Below are 19533 nucleotides of genomic sequence, written 5' to 3'. Positions count from 1 at the left end.
AGTGTTAAGCAATGATCAATGAACACACAATGGCTGTATTGTTAGAGTGGAAATGGTGAGTAATGTAATGGGCTGGCTCTCTCCGTCATTGAAGAATAGTGGGATTCTCCAATGGCGTGTTACAATGCAATGTATTGCAGATGAGCAGAATCAAGTTTTATAATTGGGCTCACAACTTTGTCTTTAAACTTCCTAAAGTATGCAATCCTGAAAACAAAGCCACGGACAAAACACATGGTCAAACGCACACAATGGTTATTCAACCGCCAGTGGGATGACTCATGTTATGTGAAATATGCATACAAAATGTGCCATTTGCAGGTCTGGATAATGCGGTAGCATATTTATACAATAACACGCCAAATATTATTCAAGAAAATGTGAGAAAGCAAAACAAGTTAGATAATCATAACATGCTATATCAAAGATGAAACCTTTTCAATGTAGCATACTTGTGCGCTTTAGCCTCAGCCACAATGCAACAACAATTACGCACTTGTGTCCTGCGTCCTTGGAAAACCCCTATCCGCATTGATTGTGTGGGTCACGACGATTACGATGGAGGGAAATGAGAAGAGATTGACTGACTATACAACAAATAGATAGGAAGGGAGGAGCCAGGTTGCCAAGGTGAATGTAGACTACTGTCTACTCTACGGTATAATCCAGACCTCATTACTAAACACGACACCGCGCTCATGATTGCCGCACATCGTTCATTAAAGGCGATACCAAGAAACCAGAGGAAATTAGCGTGAAACGGACGAGTATCATCACTCACTTAAATTGCGGTCAAGGCAACATAAAATACTTCATGAAATCTGTATTTACTTTATTGTTAAATAAACCCGTAACACCTTGGTTTACCTATTTCCTGTGCGCTCAGCTGACATTTCAATGGAACGGAGCGAGTCGTGTTTCTGATCCATCAGGAAGACGTCCTGGCAACAAAGGTAAACAACGAATTGTATTTGCATTTTTTTATGGTCAGATTTTATGGAAATGGCGCGCTGTCTCCCTACCTGACATTCATCAGGTGCGCATGCGAAAGAAGACAATTAGGTTTTTAAATCACAAGTGTTGCATCATTTTAATTGTCCATCTCGTATGCGTTTTGGTGAAGCTTGGCACTGGCATTATCATTCCAAGATAGATTATACAAAACATTTAAAGTGTGAGTGTACATTTTATTTGTTGATTCAGTTTACCAAAGTTTGTTATCAGGCTGCTCTAACATTTAATGTCAAATCCAATCCGGATTACTTGTAGAGTTATTTAATCAAATTAGACTAATTTGGAATGAAAACTTGTTGAGTGAACAACAATGTGCTTCAACTGATATTTGTATTAGTTGTGCTAATAAAGCTACACACGTGGTTTTGACAAATTCCTAAGAGAGGACAAGTATTTGCTAGTCAGAAACACAAAACTGTTCATTTTTTCAAATTACCGAAGTTTGTTACCAGGCTGCCTTAATTTTTAATTGTGTCAACTTCCTATACAGTAGAAACAAGTCATTTGAAAATTATACATTTCAGAAATGACTAAGTCTTTGAAATGATATAATATAGATTTCAGTAGGGAACATTATGTTTCAATCTGTCTCTTACACGTGTGAGCTTTTTTTGACAGTTTCAAAGCTGGCAGTGCACTCAGTGATGTTCTGTGTTTCCCCAGATACAATGCTATATGCTAACGCTTATATGGGAAGGACATTCAACAAGCATGGCACTTACACAAATAACTGATGATTGGCTGAGAGAAATTGATTCTTAAAATATTGTGGGAGATGTTTTGTTAGACTTCAGCACGGCTTTTGACATTGTCATTCATAGTCTGCTGATGGAAAAACATATGTGGTATGGCTTTACACACCCTGCTATATTGTGGATAAAGAGTTACCTGTCTAACACAACACAGAGGTGTTTTTTAATGGGAGTCTCTCCAGCATAATCCTGGTAGAATCAGGAATTCCCAATGGCAGCTGTCTAGGCCCCTTACTTTTAAAAATGTTTACCAATAACATGCCACTGGCCATGTCTCACATGCGCCGAATTCAACCTTACAGTGAAATACTTACAAGCCCTAACCAACAATGTAGTTTAAGAAAAACAAATATATGAATAAGAAATAAAAGTAACAAATAAACAAAGAGCAGCAGTAAAATAACAAAAGTGAGGCTATATACAGTGGGTACCGTTACAGAGTCAATGTGCAGGGGAACCGGTTAGTCAAGGTAATATGTACATGTAGGTAGAGTTATTACAGTGACTATCCATTGATAATAACAGAGAGTAGCAGCAGTGTAAGAGGTGGGGGGGATTTGATTAAATGTTTGATTAGATGCAAAGCGTCAATACAGGACTAAGATCGAATCATACTACACTGGCTCCGATGCTCATCAGACGTAGCAGGGCTTGCAAACTACTACAGACTACAAAGGGAAGCACAGCCGAGAGCTGCCCAGTGACACAAGCCTACCAGATGAGCTAAATTACTTCTATGCTCGCTTTGAGGCAAGTAACACTGAAACGTGCATGAGCGCATCAGCTGTTCCGGAAGACTGTGTGATCATCCTTTCCACTGCCAATGTGAGTAAAACCTTTAAACAGGTCAACATTAACAAGCCAGCAGGGCCAGACAGATTACCAGGACGTGTATTCCAAGCATGCACTGACCAACTGGCAAGTGTCTTCACTGACATTTTCAACCTCTCCCTGTCAGAGTCTGTAATACCAACATGTTTCAAGCAGACCACCACAGTCCCTGTGCCCAAGAACACTAAGGTAACTTGCCTAAATGTCTACTGACCTGTAGCACTCACGTCTGTAGCAATGAAGTGCTTTGAAAGGATGGTCATAGCGCACATCAACACCATTATCCCAGAAACCCTAGATCCATTCCAATTTGCATACCGCCCCAACAGATCCACAGATGATGCATTCTCTATTGCACTCCACACTGTACTTTCCCACCTGGACAAAAATAACACCTACGTGAGAATGCTATTCATTGACTACAGCTCAGCGTTCAACATCATAGTGCCCTCAAATCTCATCACTAAGCTAAGGACCCTGGGACTAAACACCTCCCTCTGCAACTGGATCCTGGACTTCCTGATGGGCCGCCCCCAGGTGGTAAGGGTAGGTAACAACGCTAATTCTCAACACAAGGGCCCCTCAGGCGTGCGTGCTCAGTCCTCTCCTGTACTCCCTGTTCACTCATGACTGCACGGCCAGGTATGCCATCATTACATTTGCCAATGACACAACAGTGGTAGGCCTGATCACCGACAACGACGAGAAAGCCTATAGGGAGGAGGTCAGAGACCTGGCCATGTGGTGCCACGACAACAACCTCTCCCTCAACGTTATCAAGACAAAGGGAGACGATTGTGGACTACAGGAAAAGGGGACTGAGCACGCCTCCATTCTCATCATTGGGGCTGCAGTGGAGCAGGTTGAAAGCTTCAAGTTCCTTGGTGTCCACATCACCAACAAACTAACATGTTCCAAGCACACCAAGACAGTCATGAAGACTGAAAACCTATTCAAAACCTATTCCCCCTCAGGAGACTGAAAACATTTGGCATGGGTCCTCAGATCCTCAAAAAGGTTCTACAGCTGCACCATTGAGAGCATCCTGACTGGTTCCATCACTGCCTGGAATGGCAACTGCTCGGCCTCCGACCGCAAGGCACTACAGAGGGCAGTGCATACGGCCCAGTACATCACTGGGGCCAAGCTTCCTGCCATCCAGGACCTCTATACCAGGCGGTGTCAGAGGAAGGCCCTAAAAATTGTCAAAGACTCCAGCCACCCTAGTCATAGACCGTTCGCCCTGCTACCGCACGGCAAGTGGTACTGGAGCGCCAAGTCTAGGTCCAAGCGGCTTCTAAACAGCTTCTACCCCCAAGCCATAAGACTCCTGAACATCTGGTCAAATGGCTACCCAGACTATTTGCATTGTCGTCGTCCCCTCACCCCCTCTTTACACCACTGCTACCCTGTTGTCATCTATGCATAGTCACTTTAATAACTCTACCTACATGTACATACAACCTCATTGTTGGTTATGGGCTCGTAAGTAAGCATTCCACTATAAGGTCATGTGCCTGTTGTATTCGGCACATGTGACTAATAAAAATTTGATACACATAAGACACGCACTCTACACACACGTACACATGGATTTTGTATTGTAGATATGTGATGGTAGAGTAGTGGCCTGAGGGAACACACATAATGTATTGTGTAAAATGTTAAGAAATGTAATGTCCTGTAATATTTTAAATTGTATTTAACTGCCTTAATGTTGCTGGACACCAGGAAGACTAGCTGCTGCCTTGACAGCTAATGGGGATCCTTAATAAATACAAAAACTGTCCAGTTGTTTGGTCAGGAGCCACAAAGAGGGACTTAGGAAAATTACAATTGCCCCCAGAACAGGGCAGAATGGCTGTCCAACAAATGTTCACGGAGAGCTAACATGAATAATATGCATGTCAATCTATCCTGGCAAAGTGGAGGACAGATTGATTTCATCACTAATTGTATTTGTAAGAAGTATTTACATGTTGAATGCACCGAACTGTCTGTTTAAACAAAACAATACAAATTTTCAGTCAACACTACTGTTATGTAGCTTCAGTTGATTTGACTTCTTGGTTGAATTTTTAAGTAAGCACATAGTTAGCTGGTTCAAATTGATTTTTTTGTATAATTTTTTAAATATACAGTCTTGTCCTATCGCTGCAACTCCCATACGGACTCGGGAGAGGTAAAGGTTGAGAGGCGTGCGTCCTCCGGGCGCGCGTCCTCCGAAACACGATGCAGTGCCTTAGATTGCTCTGCCACTCGGGAGGCCCTACGTTGTAGTTATCTTAATTTGACATTTTTAGTCAACACAACTGCAGGTAGCGTAGGGGTTAAGAGCGTTAGGCGTTGTGTAACTTTCCATTAAGATATCTATACCTTTACTCAAGTATGACAGTTGGGTACTTTTTCTACCACTGGTTGAAAGCAAATCAACGTGACATTTTTTGTCAACTCAACAAATTATGGGTGCACCTGGTGAGACCCAGATGCAGATGGTCAAAGATGTTTATTAACAATCCAAAAGGGGTAGGCAAGAGAATAGTCATGGACAGGCAAAAGGTCAAAACCAGTTCAGAGGTACAGAATGGCAGGCAGGCTCGAGGTCAGGGCAGGCAGAATGGTCAGGCAGGCGGGAATGGAGTCCAGAAAACAGGCAAAGGTCAAAACCAGGAGGACTAGTAGAAAAGAATAGAAAAGCAGGAGTACGGGAACAAAAACACACTGGTTGACTTGAACATACAAGATGAACTGGCACAGAGAGACAGGAAACACAGAGATAAATACACCAGGGAAAATAAGCCACACCTGCAGGGGGTGGAGACAATCACAAGGACAGGTGAAATGGATCAGGGTGTGATGCAATTTTACTTGACTTGGCTAATTAAACAAGTCATTTTGACTGAATTTCAACATATATATATTTTTTTGACAGTGTACAGAGGAGAGCAAGGAGAGTATCAGTCAATAGGAAAGCTGTTTATGTTGTCATCAGGTGCATGCAGGGTGGTTTCTCCAAGGAGAGTATCAGTCAATAGGAAAGCTGTTTATGTTGGCATCAGGTGCATGCAGGGTGGTTTCTCCAAGGAGAGTATCCGTCAATAGGAAAGCTGTTTATGTTGGCATCAGGTGCATGCAGGGTGGTTTCTCCAAGGAGAGTATCCGTCAATAGGAAAGCTGTTTATGTTGGCATCAGGTGCATGCAGGGTGGTTTCTCCAAGGAGAGTATCAGTCAATAGGAAAGCTGTTTATGTTGGCATCAGGTGCATGCAGGGTGGTTTCTCCAAGGAGAGTATCCGTCAATAGGAAAGCTGTTTATGTTGGCATCAGGTGCATGCAGGGTGGTTTCTCCAAGGAGAGTATCCGTCAATAGGAAAGCTGTTTATGTTGGCATCAGGTGCATGCAGGGTGGTTTCTCCAAGGAGAGTATCAGTCAATAGGAAAGCTGTTTATGTTGGCATCAGGTGCATGCAGGGTGGTTTCTCCAAGGAGAGTATCAGTCAATAGGAAAGCTGTTTATGTTGGCATCAGGTGCATGCAGGGTGGTTTCTCCAAGCATGGACATCTGCATATTATTACCTCTCCAAATTAATTAACCTTGAAATATTTACCTTTTTTTGTGGGATGTTTGATATTGAATATAATGCTTTTGCATGAACTATCTTGTGTACTGTATATCAAGATGTAATAGGTATCAAGATATAACAGTATTAGGCTACTACAGTGTAATAATCAGAATAGTCTAACCAACAAATGGCAGAATCGTAATAGAGGTTTCAGTGAACAGCTGTGTTGGGTTATTACATGAGAATAGGTGTCGATGCTTTACAGTGCATGACTCAAATGGGTAATATAAGAGTCTATCTTATATTTAACGCTTGTGTAGATTGCACCGGGGCAGGGCACACACACTGAGATTGGACTAGTCATTCTGTATATTAAGTGAAATGTGATGACAGCTTTTGTCACAGTCACCCTCCAATAAACTACCTGAGGAGAAGGAGGTAAGAGGAGAGATTAAGGAGAGGAATCTAGGAAGCTTGGGGTAGAGTGGTGTAAACTTACCAAACCACAGCTTCTTACTCCAGCCCTATCCATGATCATGATGAGTCACAGTCAGGAGGTGTGCCAGGCAGGAAGATCAGAGAAAGGGACAACAAGACACTTCCATTGGTTCCATAGGTTTGGAAATGTTATGAGGGAATCAGTCTTTCCTTCCTCCTTCCTAACCACCATTCTATAAGTTATCCATTATGCCACCTCTGGGTGTTAAAGTATGATAATCATCAGAGATATACAAGATAAAAGAGCAAGGCCAATGACCTGTAAAGGAAGGAATTTATCCACCTCTAAGAAAGTCACGACAATAAGAGTCTAGCGTTATTATTTTGTGGGTGTATGGAGGCCAAGGCCAGATTACAAATGCTCTAATGTGATGTGATAGTGAGGAGAGTGGCACGACTAGAACATTTACTAGAGGTATCAACAACTCGGTCTATAAGATTCAGTATAAGATTCAGCCTGGAGTTTTTCCTGACCATGTAACCTGACCAGTAAGAAATATGGGCCCTAGTTAGGAGCTACTAAGATCCAGAGTATTTCCATATTTTTTTCCTGGTTGGGAAAAAACGTCATGGCCTAGTTATAACTATGATTTCTAGTCAGGTCCAGTGATTCCATTGAGTACTGTCCCAGCTAGTGCACCCTGAGTGTGGGTGTGGCATGTGGGGACAGAGAATGACCTGCTATGTTGAGGTCAGCATTATTGGGGCCCACACAAAGGGCCCTGTTTTCCTCATGAGATCCATGTAGGGTTCTGCTCCTTCCTCTCTGATGTGTGAAACTGATACTCACCCCCTGAGGTCACCATCATTATGATGCTTGAACATTTGAGATCACTTACCAGACAGGCCCATTTTTTGGGCGTATTTCATAATTGATAATGATTGTCCCCTCTGCCCTCTCTCCTCCCTCTCTCCCTTTGTTGAGCAGCGTGACGTTGAGAGTCCTCTGGAGTTCTGAGGTGCCAGATCCCATCAGAACCCATAGTCTGGGGATCAGGGTGCCAGAGGAGGGACGCGGAACCAAGTGGAACCGCTCCGAACTCCGCAGGAGTGTACGGAACTCCTGGGCCTGGCCCTGTGTCCTGGAGGAGGCAGCTGAGGGACAGACCGGGGGCATCACGTGGCACTGCTCTGCCTGACTCCCACCCAGACCTCACCCCTCAGAGGGCCCTCTCAGCCTGCCTGCTGGGGAGAAGAGCAGGCCTTCAATCTCAGTGGGAAGGAGGAGCAGTGCTCTGTGTTTATTTGTGTTTTCATTAAGCTGTGTTTTTTCAGGATACCTGGACAGTGGATGTTATTTTGACAATGAGTTTTGCAGTGAGACTGCAGGGAGAATGTAGATGACCTTGTTTTACCTGTAAAGAACCATAGGACATCTGATCTGCAGTGACCAACAGGCTGGAAAACAACTGATCACACCTGGCCTTTGGACTACAGAAGCGCCTCTGAGACAGTACTTTTGGTGTGGGTGTTGTTGTGTGGGTATGAAGACACTGGACAGCCGGTCATTTTAACAGGGATCATGTACACTGTCATCAGGGCTGATCTGAGACATCAGCTGTCACACTGATATAAGATGACTAAAAATCAACAGAAGACTACACATTCAACCAAACTCCTCTGGAGACTGGAGCCCTGTTTTCCTGTCTCCTCAGTGACAGTCAGTGCTATTTGATTTAACGTATCTCCAGTCCAGTTGGCTCCTCATTTAACGCACCTCGGTAGTGCCAAGTCAACTAGTTTCTCATCACCATGGTGATGTCCCAGGGCACATACACCTTCCTGGCCTGTTTTGCTGGGTTCTGGCTGGTGTGGGCTCTCATCGTCATGCTGTGCTGCTTCTGCAGCTTCATCCAGCGCCATCTGAAGAAGAGGAGGGAGGAGAGGCTGAGGGAGCAGTGTCTGAGGGCCTTGGAGATGGAGCCATTGGAGTGCCTGGGCCCAGAGGGGTTAGGAAGGGAACCCCCCACCAGAGAGCCCCTTCATTTCTGCCCCCCACATTTCTCCCCCCCACTCTCCCCTCCGCTGCACATTCTTCACTCCCTCCCACAGGGCAGCTGGGCCTCCCCTCAAGGTAATGTACTGATACAGTACTTTTCTTTACGGCTTTGAATATTCCACCACACAGATGCACGCACACACACTATGACTAATTAAGATTAGACTGCAAATTACTTCTATGCTCGCTTCGAGGCAAGCAACACTGAAACATGCATGAGAGCATCAGCTGTTCCAGGTGACTGTTTGATCACACTCTCCATAGCCGATGTGAGTAAGACCTTTAAGCAGGTCAGCATTCACAAGGCCACGGGGTCAGACGGATTGCCAGGACTTGCACTCCGAGCATGCGCTGACCAACTGGCAAGTGTCTTCACTGACATTTTCAACCTGTCCCAGACTGGTTGGGACAGAGTCTGTAATACCAACATGGTTCAAGCAGACCACCATAGTCCCTGTGCCCAAGAACACTAAGGTAACTTGCCTAAATGACTACCGACCCATAGCACTCACATCTGTAGCAATGAAGTGCTCTGAAAGGCTGATCATAGCTCAGTACACCGTTATCCCAGAAACCTAGACCCACTCCAATTTGCATACCACCCCAACAGATCCACAGACAATGCATTCTCTATTGCACTCCACACTGCCCTTTCCCACCTGGACAAAAAGAACACCTACGTGAGAATGCTATTCATTGACTACAGCTCAGCGTTCAACACCATAGTGCCCTGAAAGCTCATCACTAAGCTAAGGACTCTGGGACTAAACACTTCCCTCTGCAACTGGATCCTGGACTTCCTGATGGGCCACGCCCAGGTGGTAAGGGTAGGTAACAACACATCTGCCACGCTGATCCTCAACATGGAGTCCCCTAATGGGTGCGTGCTCAGTCCCCTCCTGTACTCCCTGTTCACCCATGACTGCATGGCCAGGCATGACTCCAACACCATCATTTAGTTTTCCGACTACACAACAACGGAAGGCCTGATCACCGACAATGACAAGACAGCCTCTAGGGAGGAGGTCAGAGACCTGGCCATGTGGTGCCAGGGCAACAACCTCTCCCTCAACGTTATCAAGACAAAGGAGATGATTGTGGACTACAGGAAAAGGAGGACCGAGCACACCCCCATTCTCATCGACAGGGCTGCAACGGAACAGGTTGAGAGCTTTAAGTTCCTTGGTGTCCACATGACCAACAAACTATCATGGTCCAAACACACCAGGACAGTGGTGAAGAGGGCACAACAAAGCCTATTCCCCCTCAGGAGACTGAAAGGATTTGGCATGGGTCCTCAGATCCTCAAAGTTCTACAGCTGCACCATTGAGGGCATCCTGACTGGTTGTATCACTGCCTGGTATGGCAACTGCTCGGCCTCCGACCGCAACGCATATACTGAGGGTAGTGCATCTGGCCCAGTACATCACTGGGGCCAAGCTTCCTGCCACCGAGGACCTCTATACTAGGCAGTGTCAGAGGAAGGCCCTAAAAATGGTGTAGCCACCCTAGTCATAGACATATCTCTAATACCGCACGGCAAGCGGCACCAGAGTGCCAAGTCTAGGTCCAAGAGGCTTCTTAACAGCTTCTACCCCCAAGCCATAAGACTCCTGAACAGCTAATGAAATGGCTACCCAGACTATTTGCATTGTCCCCCCCCCCACGCCCTCTTTTACGCTGCTGCTACTACTCTCTGGTTATTATCTATGCATAGTCACTTTAACTCTTTACCTACATGTACATATTACCTCAATTACTTCGACTAACCTGTGCCCCCGCACATCGAGTCTGTTCCGGTACCCAGTGTATTTAGCCTCGCTACTCTTATTTAACTGCAACTCTAACTATTAGTTATTTTTGTTTTACCACACACTTATTTTTCTTAAAACTGCATTGTTTGGTTAGTAAGTAAGTAAGCATTTCACTATAAGGTCTACTACACCTGTTGTATTTGGCACATGTGACAAATACAACAAAAACAAGTTTGTTTTAGCTCTGATGTTTACCATGCAACCTCCTTTTCCAGTTCAATATGAGAGCAATATAAACACACAAAGAGCATAACCCAGGAGACACCTGCAGTTTTATGTACATTACATGCTACAGGCATGACAGCAGTGACTATGACGGTTTGCTGTAGGCTCTTGTTGTATCTGTAGCTGTGTTCCTTCATGGGTGACATGGTGACAGTTAGCACTGTCGCGTAGGCGGTGTGTAGGCAGAGCAGTGGCAGAGTTGGCAGCACAGCAGCCAGCTCAATGACAGAGACTGCAAGCAGCTCGACACGTAGCAGGGGCTAACAGCGTGACAGTCAGTCAGTGGCATGAATGGTAGGCTAGCAGCAGCCATTGAAATAGACAGAGAGGGCTAGCAAGCACAACAGCCAGACAGAGGAACTCAGTACCAAAGCGGCTAGGACAGGCTGGTTAAGTGGTGCACCTCAGAGTGGTAGAAAAATGGGGATACCCTCCCCCAAAATGTCATTATAGCTTCAGGACATAAAATGTACATTTTTTTATTGCCGTTTCCTCATGCTGAGATCCATAGGCCTCCAGCATTGGAGAGGACTTTTTCCAATAATACCTTCCTCCATGTAGCTGCTGTTGTGCCTGCGTCATAGGGGCTGTCATTGGCGGCAGATGTGGGCCCCGGAGCCCCAGGATCACGGAGGCTGAGATTAGCAATCCTGCCCCCGGTGAAGGTGGCTCCCCTCTGGATAGTCCCTGAGCCTCGTCCCCCCGCCTGCCATTCCACCATCCTCTATACTCCTCCACGGCCCTGCCAGCCCTCTGCACCCGTGGCCCTCTCTAGGTTTGGAGGCATTGCTGACACTGGAAACAAACACCCGCCTGGCGCAGCACATGAAACACTCCTTTCATCTCCCAGTGCTCTGGGCCTCCATTGTTACTGTATGGAAGTAATTTTTATTCATACATATAGCAGCTGGGGCTAATATTAGAGACCAAAGCAGGGTATTATAAATGTGTGGTGGAAAACGAGATCATAAAAACTATAGTGTAATTCGTTGTGAATATGTGGACACATACAGGGCATATACAGTCGTGGCCAAAAGTCTTGAGAATGACACAAATATACATTTCCAAAGTTTGCTGCCTCAGTGTTTTTAGATATTTTTGTCAGGTGTTACTATGGAATAGTGAAGTCTAATTACAGGCATTTCATATGTGTCAAGGGCTTTTATTGACAATTACACGAAGTTGATGTAAAGAGTCAATATTTGCAGTGTTGACCCTTCTTTTTCAAGACCTCTACAATCTGCCCTGGCATGCTGTCAATTAACTTTTGGCCACATCCAGACTGATGGCAGCCAATTGTTGCATAATCAATGCTTGGAGTTAGTCAGAATTTGTGGGTTTTTGTTTGTCCACCCGCCTCTTGAGGATTGACCACAAGTTCTCAATGGGATCATGGTCTGGGGAGTTTCCTGGCCATGGACCCAAAATATCGATGTTTTGTTCCTCGAGCAACTTAGTTATCACTTTTGCCTTATGGCAATGTGTTCCATCATGCTGGAAAAGGCATTGTTCGTCACCAAACTCTTCCTGGATGGTTGGGAGAAGTTGCTCTCGGAGGATGTGTTGGTACCATTCTTTATTCATGGCTGTGTTGTTAAGCAAAATTGTGAGTGAGCCCACACCCTTGGCTGAGAAGTAACCCCAAACATGAATGGTCTCAGGATGATTTACTGTTGGCATGACACAGGACTGGTGGTAGCGCTCACCTTGTCTTCTCCGGACAAGCTTTTTTCCGGAAGCCACAAACAATCGGAAAGGGGATTCATCAGAGAAAATGACTTGGCCCCAGTCCTCAGCAGTCCAATCCCTGTACCTTTTGCAGAATATCAGACTGTCCCTGATGTTTTTCCTGAGAGAAGTGGCTTCTTTGCTGCCCTTCTTGACACCAGGCCATCTTCCAAAGGTCTTTGCCTCACTGTGCAGATGCACTCACACCTGCCTGCTGCCATTCACGACTGTAAACTTAATTAGTATTTGGTAGCATTGCCTTTAAATTGTTTATCTTGGGACAAACGTTTCAGGTAGCCTTACAAAAGCTTCCCACAATAAGTTGGGTAAATTTTGGCCCATTCCTCCTGACAGAGCTGATGTAACTGAGTCAGGTTTGTAGGCCTCCTTGCTCGCACACGCTTTTTCAGTTCTGCCCACAAATGTTCTATTGGATTGAGGTCAGGGCTTTGTGATGGCCACTCCAATACCTTCACTTGTTGTCCTTAAGGCATTTTGCCACAACTTTGGAAGTATGCTTGGGGTCATTGTCCATTTGGAAGATGCATTTGCGACCAAGCTTTAACTGATGTCTTGAGATGTTGCTTCAATATATCCACATAATTTCCCTGCCTCATGACGCCATCCATTTTGTGAAGTGCACCAATCCCTGCTGCAGCGAACCACAACATGATGCTGCCACCCCTGTGCTTCACGGTTGGGATGGTATTCTTCAGCTTGCAAGCATCCCCTTTTTTCCTCCTAACCTAATGATGGTCATTATGGCCAAACAGTTCTATTTTTGTTTCATCAGACCAGAGAACATTTCTCCATAAAGTACAACCTTTTTCCCCATGTGCAGTTGCAAACCGTAGTCTGGCTTTTTTAAGGCTGTTTTGGAGCAGTGGCTTCTTCCTTGCTGAGCGGCCTTTCAGGTTATGTCGATATAGAACTCGTTTTTACTGTGGATATAGATACTTGTGTACCTGTTTCCTTCAACATCTTCACAGGGTCCTTTGCTGTTGTTCTGGGATTGATTTGCACTTTTCGCACCAAAGTACGTTCATGATGGCTGCGTGGTCCCATGGTGTTTATACTTTTGTTTGTACAGATGAACGTGGTACCTTCAGGCATTTGGAAATTGCTCCCAAGGATGAACCAGACTTGTGGAGGTCCACAATTTTTTTTCTGAGGTCTTGGCTGATTTATTTAGATTTTTCCCCTGATGTCAAGCAAAGAGGCACGGAGTTTGAAGGTAGGCCTTGAAATACTTCCACAGTTACACCTCCAATTGACTCAAATGATGTCAATTAATCTATCAGAAGCATCTAAAAGCCATGACATCATTTTCTGGAATTTTCAAAGCTGTTTTAAGGCAACTGTACATAGCAGATCAGTGCCACCACAACAACACTTCAAATAAACTTTATTTGTCACATGCGCCAAATACAAGAAGTTTAGACTTTACCTTGAAATGCTTACTTACAAGCCCTTAACCAACAGTGCAGGTCAAAATATTTACCAAGTAGACTCAAATAAAAAGTAACACAATAAGAATAACAACTGTCACGTCGGCATAAATGATTCGAGAGACAGGCGCAGGAATGCGTAATAGGGTTTTGTATTGTACCCAAATTACGGCAAGGCACGGGGACGAAGACCAAACAAACACTATACAAAAGGGTTGAAACCCAAATAAATAACACACACGCACAATGATTAACACACGGGACGGGACCCATAATCACACAATGGCACAATGGCTCCACAATGGCATAAAAGCCAAAATACACAGCACCGGTACTCACACGCACCAACGGACATTGTAACAATAATGGACAGCCCAATGGAAACCAAAGGGCACACTTATATACGTACTAACCAGTGGGAATAGGGGACAGGTGTGTGTAATGAAAGTTCCAGAGGGATCTGTAACAATAATAAGGCTATATACAGGGGGCACCGGTACCGAGTCAGTGTGCGGGGGTACAGGCTAGTTGTGGTAATCTGTACATGTAGGTGGGGGCGAAGTGACTATCCATAGGTAACAAACAAATAGCGAGTAGCAGAAGTGTACAAGGGGGGGTCAATGTAAATTGTCTGTTGGCGATTTTATGAATTGTTCAGCAATCTGACTGGAGTCAGACTGCAACCAGTATGCTCTCAAGGGTGCAGCTGTAGAACCTTTTGAGGATCTGAGGACCCATGCCAAATCTTTTCAGTCTCCTGAGGGGGAAAAGGTTTTGAAGCTCTCGACCCGCTCCACTACAGCCCCATCGATGTTAATGCGCCTTTTCCTGTAGTCCACGATCAACTCCTTTGTCTTGCTCACATTGAGGGTGAGGTTGTTGTCCTGGCACCACACTGCCAGTTCTCTGACCTCCCCCTATAGGCTGTCTCATCGGTGTCAGTGATCAGGCCTAGCACTGTTGTGTCGTCTGCAAACATAATGATGGTGTTGGAGTCGTGTTTGGCCACCCAGTCGGGGGTAAACAGGGAATACAGGAGGGGACTAAGTACACACCCCTGAGGGGCCCCAGTGTTAAGGATCAGTGTGGCAGACGAGCTGCTGCCTACTCTTGCCACCTGGGGGCGGCCCATCAGGAAGTCAATTGATCCAGTTGCAGAGGGAGGTGTTTAGTCCCAGAGTCCTTAGCTTAGTGATGAGCTTCATGGGCACTATGGAGTTGAACGCTGAGCTGGAGTCAATTAACAGCATTCTCACATAGGTGTTCCTTTTGTCCAGGTGAGAAAGAGCAGTGTGGAGTGCGATTGAGATTGCATCATCTGTGGATCTGTTGGGGCGGTATGCGAATTGGATTGGGTCTAGGGTGTCCGGGAGGATGCTGTAGATGTGAGCCATAACCAGCCTTTCAAAGCACTTCATGGCTACCGACTTGAGTGCCACAGGGCGGTAATCATTTAGGCAGGTTATCTTCGCTTCCTTGGGCACAGGGACTATGGTGGTCTGCTTGAAATGTAGGTATTACAGACTCGGTCAGGGAGAGGTTGAAAATGTCAGTGAAGACACTTGACAGTTGGTCCGCACATGCTTTGAGTACACGTCCTGGTAATCTATCTGGGCCAGCGGCTTTGTGAATGTTGACCGGTTTAAAAGGTTTTGTTCACATCGACTACCGAGAGAGTTATCACACAGTCATCCAGAACAGCTGGTGCTCTCGTGCATGCTTCAGCATTGCTTGCCTCGAAGCAGGCATAAAAAGCATTTATCTCGTCTGGTAGGCTTGCGTCACTGGGCAGCTCGCGTCTGGGTTTCCCTTTGTAGTCTGTAATAGTTTTCAAGCCCTGCCACAGCCGATGAGTGTCAGAGCCGGTGTAGTAGGATTCAATCTTAATCCTATATTGACGCTTTGCTTGTTTGATGGTTCATCTGAAGGCATAGCGGGATTTCTTTTAAGTGTCTGGGTTAGTCTTGCGCTCCTTGAAAGCAAAGCAGCAGCTCTAGCCCTTAGCACGATTGCGGATGTTGCCTGTAATCCATGGCTTCTGGTTGGGATATGTACATACAGTCACTGTGGGGACGACGTCATCGATGCACTTATTGATGAAGCCGATGACTGAGGTGGTGTATTCCTCAATGCCACATACTGTGGAGGATTTCCCATATCTCACATTCCATATCCTTGACATCAATCAGTTGTCGTGTGTTTAGAGAGCAGCAACATTTCTTCCATTGGAAAACATTCTGTTCAAAGTGGTATTGCTTCCTGGAATATGTAGGGAGAATCTCAACTGCATTCTCCTGGCATCTTCTCTCCTTGCCTCCTTAAAACCCATTGGATGAGAGAGCCAATGGTCCCTCCTCTCTGACCTTCTCCTCAAATCAAATCCCATTTTATTTGTCACATACACATTTTTAGCAGATATTATTGCGGGTGTAGCGAATTGCTTCCTCCAATGAGTTTTGAGGAGGCGGCGAGGAGAACGGATGAGTTGAGTAGGCAATTGAGGTTTTCCCATTATATAGTATAGAAAGGCTGTGGGTAGTCTTTGAAAGGGATGCGGGCTGTAAAATGGGAGTTTATGATTAGTAGTACCTCTCCCTTTATCAGCCTGGGTTTCCACACTGGAGGAAGTAGCACTGTCAAAGCACTGCAAATAAAGTACTCCAGAGGTGTGGTCAGAGGGTGTGTCATTGTTATTAGCCAGGCATTGTTATTAGCCCAGCATTGTTATTAGCCCAGTTATTAGCTTATCTCTGACTTGTATTCTGTTGTTCAAACCACAAGTATATCAGAGTTTCCAGGCGTGAATGACCTATGATGTCTCAACTGTACTAACCTCACATGACATCATTTGAAAGGAAGTCGTCCCTATATGGTAAACCCTGGGGGCGAGAACACTTCATACAGCTGAATGTACTTTACCGCCCACTAATTACTTTACAGACTTCATGTTATTGCCTCGTGCTACCGGTTTGTCACATCAAAGAATGCTTACTATGTCTTATGTATCAATTGCACTTATACCTGTTTTCAAAGACAAAAAAAAGCAAAGTTAAAATAAATGGTCTACATTCTTTCATTACAATCAACATGACAAGCACAAGGCTCTATCTATAAAAAATAAAGTTATCGTTTGAATGGTGTCAGTAATTTTTATTTTGTATTCTTTTGATCTTAATTAAAAACATGAATTGGGGGTATTTAGAACACTATATGGGTAGAGAACATTGAACAGAACAATAAATCCATTTGGACAAAAAATTCAGATAGAACCTTATAGTCCCAAGCTCTCAATGATTTGTTTCACCTGAAAAGAAATGCACAGTGCTTTCAGAATGAATTGTCTAATTCACACTGAACCCTAGTACAGGCTTGCCTCGGTTCGGCCCTCCAGTGTGAATCAGACACAAGTCTATCGACCCGCTCGCCTCTACTCTCATTCCATCTTTTACAGGTCCCTCTCTCTGTGTCACACCTGTCCTGTTCCTGTGGGTTTTCTCTTTGTGAGCTTTGAAGGGAATGAATCCAGATGATTGTGCTGAAAACATCAGTGAATTAGCCTCAGACTTGTGGCTTGAATGTTTCTGTCAGAACAAATATCTCATTAAGCTCTCTTTACACTCTGTGTGTGTGTGTGTGAATGTGTGCACGTGTGTGAAGCCATTCAGTACTTCAAAATGTCCGAATTGAGTCAAAGAAGCCTTTATTGTAGGCTACTATACTCATCAATGGAATTCTCACCGCTCAACCTGTGTTCCACATGATTCACCGTTTAAAAGGCAGAGCTGTCAGTGTAGGAGTTGGACTTGGCAGTGGTATCAGTAGCTTCAGATGTATAGTCAGCCATCTGAGATGACTGAGGTGTCAGTGAAGCTCCATTAACATTATGTAATAGCCAGCAGGAGTCAGCTTAGCAATAATAATCACCCACACAACCCTTTCCACAGGATCCCTACCTTTAGACCTAAACACTGACAATCCAATGGCCTAATATGACTGTGTCCATGGTAAAGTAGCATTTGATAATAATGATGGATTTGGTTTATATTAAGCTTTTCCAATGCTTACAGCACTTTACATTGTTAAGGGGAAACTAACATACTGTACGTTTGTCTGTTTCCTCCCCAGAGACGGACGTGTTTGGAAAGCCCCCCTGCTATGAGGAGGCTGTTCTGATGGAGGACCCCCCTCCTCCCTACTGTGAGGTGCTGGCTGACAGCCGGGGGGGCACCAACACCAAGCCCTCCTCCCGGACCTCCAGGCTGGAGCAGCAGGAGACTGAGACCTCCAAGACTCCTCCGGTCACAGTGTTCTCAGAGAGGGGCTACTCCTCCCTGATCCGCCTGCCCACTGCCCGACGCTGGGACTCCCTGGGGCACCTGCTGTCTACCATAGACCTCAACCACAACACCCTCCCCATGGAGCCCCTCTCCCTGCAGGCCCAGGCCACCACTACCATGCCCCGCGAGGGCCGGACTCACACACAGCCAGAGCTGGGGCTGAGAAGTATCCAGGGGCTCAGGCGGCTAGAGCAGAGCTGTGGCCTGCCCACGTCCTTCCCTCTGCTGGGTCGCAGCACGGCCGTGTAAGCCTGAATAATCCTCCTGGAGGTGGGGGTGAGGCTGAAGCTAAGGACGCTGGGTTGAGGTGGAGAGGCGTTGGGTTGGGTTTGAGGAGGGGAGTCTGGTTTGTAGAGTTGGACTGATGGCGTGGGTAGAGGAGGGAAAACACCTTTTAGACACCCAGCAGCCAGAGGTGTTGTTCTCTGCTTTCTTCTGTGCAGTGAGATGAGGACAACTTTTCTAAAGATGACATATCTGCCTTCCTCTCATCATCCCTCTTTTATCTTGCTTTGTCTCCCTCCATATCTGTCTCGCTCTATTCTCTCTATCTGGCTGTGTTGATCTCTCTATTCTCCATGGCGTCGCAGCCTGATGCAGAGCAGCTATTACACCGAGGGTACAAAAACATTTGGAACATCTTCCTAATATTGAGTTGCAACCCTTGCAACCCCTTTTGTCCTCAGAACAGCCTCAATTCATCAGGGCATTGACTCTACAAGGTATCGAAAGCATCCACAGGGATGCTGGCCCATGTTGACTCCAATGCTTCCCACAATTGTGTCAAGTTTTCTGGATGTCCTTTGGGTGGTGGACCATTCTTGATACACACAGGAAACTGTTGAGCGTAAAAAAATCCAGCAGTGTTGCAGTTCTTGACATACTTAAACCCATGCGCCTGGTACTTACTGTACTACCATACCCCGTTCAAAGGCACTTAAAACTCTTGTCTTGCCCATTCACCCTCTGAATGGCACACACACAATCCATGTCTCAATGCATAAAAATGCCAGTGGTGGAAAAAGTACCCAAATGTCATACTTGAGTAAAGGTAAAGATACTTTAATAGAAAATGACTCAAGTAAAAGTGAAAGTCACCCAGTAAAATACTACTTGAGTAAAAGTCTAAAAGTATTTGGTTTTAAATATACTTAAGTATCAAACATATACTTAAGTATCAAAAGTAAATGTATAAATAGTTTCAAATGTCCAGACTGCATCATTTTCTTGTTTTTTAAATTTACAGATAGCATGCTCCAACACTCAGACATTATTTACAAACAACGCATGTGTTTAGTGAGTCCACAGTAGGGATGACCAGGG

At 45.2% G+C, this 19533-nt stretch overlaps 1 protein-coding gene across 1 annotated transcript; it reads left to right on the top strand.

Annotated features, from left to right (window-relative positions):
- The first annotated feature begins 621 nt into the window (after nucleotides 1-621).
- Nucleotides 622-18914, top strand: LOC124000804 (proline-rich protein 7). The gene is made up of 3 exons (XM_046307428.1): nucleotides 622-953; nucleotides 7587-8732; nucleotides 17999-18914. Exons 2-3 carry the CDS (start codon nucleotides 8411-8413, stop codon nucleotides 18457-18459), a joined length of 783 nt encoding a protein of 260 aa, XP_046163384.1. The 5' UTR covers nucleotides 622-953; nucleotides 7587-8410; the 3' UTR covers nucleotides 18460-18914.
- The last annotated feature ends 619 nt before the right edge of the window (nucleotides 18915-19533 follow it).

Source organism: Oncorhynchus gorbuscha, linkage group LG16 (genome assembly GCF_021184085.1).
Source record: "Oncorhynchus gorbuscha isolate QuinsamMale2020 ecotype Even-year linkage group LG16, OgorEven_v1.0, whole genome shotgun sequence".
Taxonomy (NCBI): Eukaryota; Metazoa; Chordata; class Actinopteri; order Salmoniformes; family Salmonidae; genus Oncorhynchus; species Oncorhynchus gorbuscha.
This window is presented reverse-complemented; position numbering and strand designations above follow the sequence as displayed.

Coding starts and splice junctions, on each gene's coding strand:
- LOC124000804 (XM_046307428.1), top strand. CDS start 8,411: ATGGTGATGTCCCAGGGCACATACACCTTCCTGGCCTGTTTTGCTGGG. Junction 8,733..17,998: donor CAGCTGGGCCTCCCCTCAAG/GTAATGTACTGA, acceptor TTTCCTCCCCAG/AGACGGACGTGTTTGGAAAG.